At 29.2% G+C, this 6,821-nt stretch overlaps 1 protein-coding gene across 1 annotated transcript; it reads right to left on the reverse strand.

Moving 5' to 3' along the window:
• Positions 1–5,176: 5,176 nt before the first annotated feature.
• Positions 5,177–5,993, reverse strand: LOC124952236. Its single transcript, XM_047501784.1, has 3 exons — positions 5,976–5,993; positions 5,513–5,735; positions 5,177–5,406 (listed from the first exon to the last, which is right to left on the reverse strand). The coding sequence occupies exons 1-3, from the start codon at positions 5,991–5,993 to the stop codon at positions 5,207–5,209; spliced, it is 441 nt and encodes a 146-aa protein (XP_047357740.1). The 3' UTR covers positions 5,177–5,206.
• Positions 5,994–6,821: the final 828 nt, after the last annotated feature.

A 6,821-nucleotide genomic window follows, 5' to 3' on the forward strand; every position in this document is an offset into this window, starting at 1 on the left:
CTCCTCCTCCTCCTTTTCTTCCTCCTCCTCCTCCCCCCCCCTTCTTCTTCTTCTTCTTCTTCTTCTTCTTCTTCTTCTCTTCTTTTCTTTAACGAGGAAATATATCTTACCTTTATTAGTGCTAATGCAATATTCTCTTTTCTTTTTCCGTTTCAGGTGAGTCGAAAAGCAAATCCTTACCGAGAGTCACTCGAGCCGAACGGTACGATCGTTATGGCCGCGGTAAGTAAAAAAAAAAAAAAAAGAAAAAAGAAAAAAAAAAGAATGAAAAACTTTAGAAACTTCAATATAACTTATATACAACAGTACTTGTGTATGGTTTGTATTTATGTACGTACGTACGTATCCTATGTATATACGTATGTTTTTATATGTGTCTCCTCTGAGAGCATTTGGTGAAGTTTCGATGTTTTTTGTTTTCCTCCTTTTTTCTTTCCCCTCCCCTCCCCCTCCCCCTCCCTCGCCGATCCCTCCCTTTTTCTTTTCTTTCCTTTTCTTTTCTTTTCTTTTCTTTTTCAATGCATGACATTTCATTCTAATGACACACATCTTCGAGCTCCAACTCGCACACGAATGATTCTGATTACGTGATATTAAATAATAATAATAATAATAAGAATAATAATAATAACTATAATTATTAGAAGAATAATAATAATAATTATTATTATTATTATCATCATTATTATAATAGCGTGTCTTAAATTGAAAATATAATAAATGAAAAATATTCTCTTTCTTTATATATATATATATATATATATAAAATTTATTCTTAAAGTTAAACGCATGTTGAAGTTCCACACACAAGCGTTTTTAATGATGCTATATTAATATGATAATAATAATAATAGTAATAATAATAACAATAATAATAATAATAATAATAATAATAATAATACTTTGAAGTGAAAAAAATAATAAATGTGAATAAAGAGCCGCGAACTTTTCAAATGGACCATATTGCATATATACATTGAAAAATTAAAAGCTTTTATATCTGTTTCTCTTTAATTATTATTCTTTTTCTTTTTCTTTTATTTTTCATTTTTCCTGTTTTTCTTTTTTTTTTTTTTTTTTTTTTTTTTTTTTTTTTTTCTCAACGCTGATCGAGTCGCATAAATTTCGAACTTTTTAATCAGGCTTCGATCTGATCGAAAAGGATATATATTATCGACTTCGTTTGTGCTTTTAAATATCGACGATGATAGCATTCGTTAATGGGTCCGCTTATCGCTCTTAACCTCCTAACTAAGTGAGAGGAATCAATTACACATCGTATTCGTAATCAATTTGGTTAATCACGTGGGTAGAAAATAATTCGTTTCAAGATCGATTAACTTAACGAAGGAGAGAGTTAAGAATCAATGCACGTACGCCTCTTTCTTAACCTTCGCAAATCGTTTTTATATATATATATAGATATGTAGATATGTGTGTTTCATTATTTTATATGCGACACCGATGACTAAGTTCATTGAATATTTTTCTTTATTTATTTATCTCCTTCCTTTTTTTCTTTCTTTTTTTTTTTTTTTTTTTTTTTTTTTTTTTGTTTTTTTTTTTTTTACGTTAGTCAAATAGAATTTTTATTAGACTCATCACTTTTTTCTACGCGATCGATTGTCGCAAAAACGAAAGACTTATTATATTATATGTCATCCTTGAATCGTAATAAAATTCGCCAATCTGATTATTTAATTTTCATTGGAAATACTTTGCAGAAAGTAATACAGAAATCGTCATTATCGATCGTCTTTTTATCACTATTGATAACAATAATGAAAAAGAAAAAGTAAAGAAGATTTATAGATCTCTTTATTACCGACACAATTCGATCGGTAATGTCGAAAGTTTCTGATATGTGGCGCCTCTCTCGGATATAATCAATCTGAATGCTTTCCTAATACAAAGAATATAATTTATCGCAATGAACCGAATAAAAAAACAAAAAAAGAAGGAAAAAAACTGAGAGAGAGAGAGAGAGAGAGAGAGAGAGAGAGAGACCTAAACTACAATTAATATTCATTTATCATTATTTAATCCTAATCGATAATTATAAGTATTAGGTTGGAAACTATGAAACGGGCGTTTTTGTTTAGTCTTTTACATTTATTCAACGCCCGTTTCATAGTTTCCAACCTAATAATAAATCAGTCACGATTACAAACGCAGAAGGATTTTTATAAAATATTTTTTTTTTTTTTTTTTTTTTTTTCTTTTTTCTTTTCTTTTCGATAATCAACCAAAGAAAACACGTACTTACATTATCCTTTTGTATTTTACATCTCGCGTGTCGTACCGGAAGAACTATCATCTATCTCTCTATGTATAAGTCATATACATGTATATACATAATAAATAACTTTTCGTAGAGGAGGATGTGACATGGCCTTAAAGAAGGTCGGCCGATGAAGGGAAGTAATAGGAGGAGAAAAGAAAAAGATGAAACAAAAAAAAAAATTTTTTTTTAAATGTACTTTTGAATGAAACGTTTGGTCGCGCGCGCGCGCGCGCGTTTAAGTTGATAAAGATCGTTAGTACCACTACGTGGACCGTACGATACGATACGATACGATACGATACGATACACGATAATACATTCAACTCAGGTAGAGAACGTTTACGATTCAATCTTTCGTTGTATTCTTCGATTATCTATATATAGAAGATGAATATGTCTCTCTGCTGCTGTTGTTGTTGTGTTGTGTAGGAATGGATGTTTGCGTGTGTGCATCGATACGAACCGCCATTAATGGTCGGTACACCCCCTACAAGGTGGTAGAGAAGATCATGGTCGTTCGTATAAGGCTTTCCAAGTTGTCTGGATCGTTGACCGTGCAAGTTGATACCGTATTCTTCGATCTTGTATTCTTCGTCTTTCCTTCTTACGCAAGCAAATCAATTTCTACTTCAAATCCATTCTAATCTATTCCCTCTCTCTCTCTCTCTCTCTCTCTCTCTCTCTCTCTTTCTATCTCTATCTCTATCTCTATCTTGGATATCCATTCTAATACTTCTAACGTTTCTAATCGTGATCGCGTGACTCATAGAAATTACTTCCAACGTAATCGCGAATTGTTTGTGTACATCTATATATATATATATATATATATATATATATATATATATATCTGTAAATAATATACCGCAAAATTAAATTGAATTTTACATATTAAAAAATATTCCTTATGGTCGTCGTTATTTTTAATGTTCGAATAAATGAAATTTTAGTCGTAAGACGATTATTTCAAATCTTCTTTATTACATTTGCAAAATAATATTATAAGTTTTCACGAAAACTTTTTCTATTATTGGAATAACACGATTAATAAATATATTACGAATTTCTTATCGTTTCAGGGGGGTGGGGGGGGGGGAACAAAAATTATGTTTCGTTAAACGATTCACATAAACGGGATCTATTCCTACTTTGATACGATGATAAAATATACAGGGTGGTCGCTGTAAAGGGACTGAATATTGATATTAAAATGAATAGAAAATGTAAAATAATTTTTATATTTGTGAATGTAACACACAAATCTTTCGATAGCCATCTTTTTTTTTTTTTTTTTTTTTTTTTTGTTAGTAAATAACAACATATGGATATTATGATTCATATATATAAAAAAAAAGAAAAAAAAAAAAGAGAGAAAAAAAAAAATACGAGAATGTTCTCTTCGTGTAAAAAAAAAAAAAAAAAAAAAAAAAAAAAAAAGAAGAAATAAATGAAAGTAGTCAGTCAATCGTGTTATTATTGTTGTAACGTGTTACGTTTTCTTATTTACTTTGTAATAAGTGTAATATTGTTACGAAAAGTCAATGTAATTTTCTCACTCTCTCTCTCTCTCTCTCTTTTTTTTGCTTATAAAAGGAGTTTGAAAAAAGTATGTGTGTGGGATAATCGTCACAATGGGATTGGTGTTTCATCGAGTGACGCACGTCTTGTTTCTTGGCTTTTCATTCTTTCTTTCTCTCTCTCTAACTCTCTCTCTCTCTCTCTCTCTGTCTTTAAGTTTCCTTTTCTTCTTCCCAAGAAAGGGGCGTGGCTCAGCGTGTGGTTTCACTTGCATCTATCTACACATTGGGGAACTCTTCTCGAGTCGAGCGTCTCCTTTCTCGATTCTCTCTCTTTCATCTATGTACGTTTTCGTTTACTTTCACGTCAGGGATGTAGTTAGTATCGAAAACTTTAATGGTTAATGATTTTGAAAATATTTCTTTTTTCTTTTTCTCTCTTTCTCTCTTTCTTTCTTTTCTTTCTTCCTTTTTTATTTATTTTCTTTTTCTTTCCCTCTTTCATTCTTTTCTTCCATTATTTTTCTTTTTTTTTTTTTTGTTTTTTTTTTTTTTTTTTTTTTTTTTTCGATTCACACCGAATAATTTAAATCGGTCACGGAGGAACGTAATGAGTTCTTTTTTTTTTTTTTTTTTTTTTTTTTTTTTTTTTTTTTTTTTCGTGAACGTACATTTTTATTCTTGGAAGAAAACGTCATAATAAATGCAAATGTTAGTTTTGAAAAGGATATCGGAAGTTGATTTTGTTAGTTGCCTGTCTGGCACGCGCCTTATAACGCGTTCCGTTATTTCCTGTCCCTCAGGAATCGTCTCGTTTCAATGCGTTTGCTAAGATGGCGCTGTTGTTGTTGTTGCCATCGAAGCTCTCATTGCGTTCATTTTATCGATTAAGATCGCAAACGAACGTATTATGTACGTTCGTCTCTCCAATTAATTTCGTTTATTTTGTTCCATTAAGAGATTGTTTATTAAATTAGACATAGAGGTTTCTCAATTATTTTTTATTTATTTATTTGTTTTTTTTTTTTTTTTTTTTCGTTGTTATCAATAGAACCGTAATTGAGAAAGTTTCTTGACTAACAATGGCGGGAAATTTTGAAATCGCCCTTTTTTTTTTTTTTTTTATTGTAGAAACAAATCTATCGACGTTTATATTGATATTAATAATTGGGATTAATAGGAAATGTTTTTATTAGCATGCGTCGACAAATTTTATTATTATTATCATTATTATTATTATTATTATTATTATTATTATTATTATTATTATTATTATTATTATCAACGAACGAATATGGATTTATTTATTTTTTATTATACGAAAGTCGTATATAAGCTTTTTCTTCTTATTATTGTTGTTGTTGTTGTTGCTGTTGTTGTTGTTGTTATTGTTTAGAATTTTGGATTATTTTTTTTTCTTGTCAATCATATTCTTCTGAGATTTATTAGCTTCCCATTTGTTTATTTCATTCAACCATTCTTCTTCGGAACCACAAAACGTAGATGGCATCAATCGGTCCAACTTGTTATAATAAGTGGTCCATTTATCGATGAAATAAGTTCCTAGATCGCATTTTGGTAAGGGCATCTCTTGGCAGGATTCACCTTGTTGGGATTTAATTTTTTATAGGGGAAAAAAAATTTTTGTTATAATTTCTTTTTTTAGCTTATTAATTTTTATTTAGATTGTATATATGCAATATATACATACGTCCACAGAGACTACGAGGACAATCATGCTGAAGACCATTTCGATGATAACAATCACAATCGAGGAATACTTGGCCCCCAAAGAGTTCTCTTGATTTGATTCGTTTCAAATAACGTTTCTTTTTATTCGTCGATACATTTTTTTGCGGCTTCTTATTCTCAGAAAATCGTGGTGATGCCTTTCGAGATGTTCGATTTGATCGTACATCTTGAACAGTTTTATTCTGTAAAAATTTGTAATAAGTATGATCGTTATTATGACGATTATATTGTACCTTAATATTTTAACGTAATGCATAAATGGATAATGGAAAATAATTAATATCCTTATTGTACGATTATATACATCATAACGTATACTTAATAACGTATACATGGGTAATGGAATATTATTATCCTTATTATACTATAATATACATTTTAACGTGTACATGAATAATGCAGAATTATTATCCTTATCATACATTATGATTATATGTCATAATCCTTTTAACGTATACATACATGCATATATATATATATATATATATATATCGTGTATATATACATATATATATATATATATATATATATATATATATATATATACGAATGATATAATATCATTATCCTTATTATAATACGAAATGTGTATGTATAAACATTTTAACATTGAAAAATATTATAATTTTTAAGTTCGTCTTTATAATGGTGCAATTGAATTTTTATTTAATATAAATAAATCATGGTACGTTTATTTTTATAATCGTTTTTTAATTAAATATACAAGTAAATAAATGAAAATGTATTCGATCGAATTAAATCCGTTCGACGATATATACATATATTTATGTATATCGTTCGTACAGTTCAATATCAATCGTTTATCCTATTCCTTTAACATTGTTCCATCTTATTACTGTAACATTGTTCTTTTATTTTACATTTGAGATCAGGCGACAAGGGTAAAAAACAATCGTCCTGAAGGCCATTCCTTTTCGAACGACAAATTCGATATTTTTCTAATTTACTCGCTGAAACGTAATCCTTGTAAAATTCTAAGGAATCTTGGGAACAACGTATTGATGGTATTAATTCTTTTTTAGAAATTAATTTTTTACGAAAGGAAGGACATTCCGCGATTTTCGAATTATCATCATCGATGTTTCTTTTATCTTCTACATTAATTTTCGTCGAACAATCTTTCGTTTTGTCCAATGCAAATTTGTCCATTCGCTTGTTGCAACATGTCGTCGAGAAAATACGATTTTCTCGTTTTTTTGTCGATCGATCGGCATAACAACATGGAGGATGATAAATCATTCGTGATT

The sequence above is a fragment of the Vespa velutina genome, chromosome 10, assembly GCF_912470025.1.
Source record: "Vespa velutina chromosome 10, iVesVel2.1, whole genome shotgun sequence".
Classification (NCBI taxonomy): domain Eukaryota; kingdom Metazoa; phylum Arthropoda; class Insecta; order Hymenoptera; family Vespidae; genus Vespa; species Vespa velutina.

Coding starts and splice junctions, on each gene's coding strand:
- LOC124952236 (XM_047501784.1), bottom strand. Junction 5,407..5,512: donor TCCTCGTAGTCTCTGTGGAC/GTATGTATATAT, acceptor AATCCCAACAAG/GTGAATCCTGCCAAGAGATG.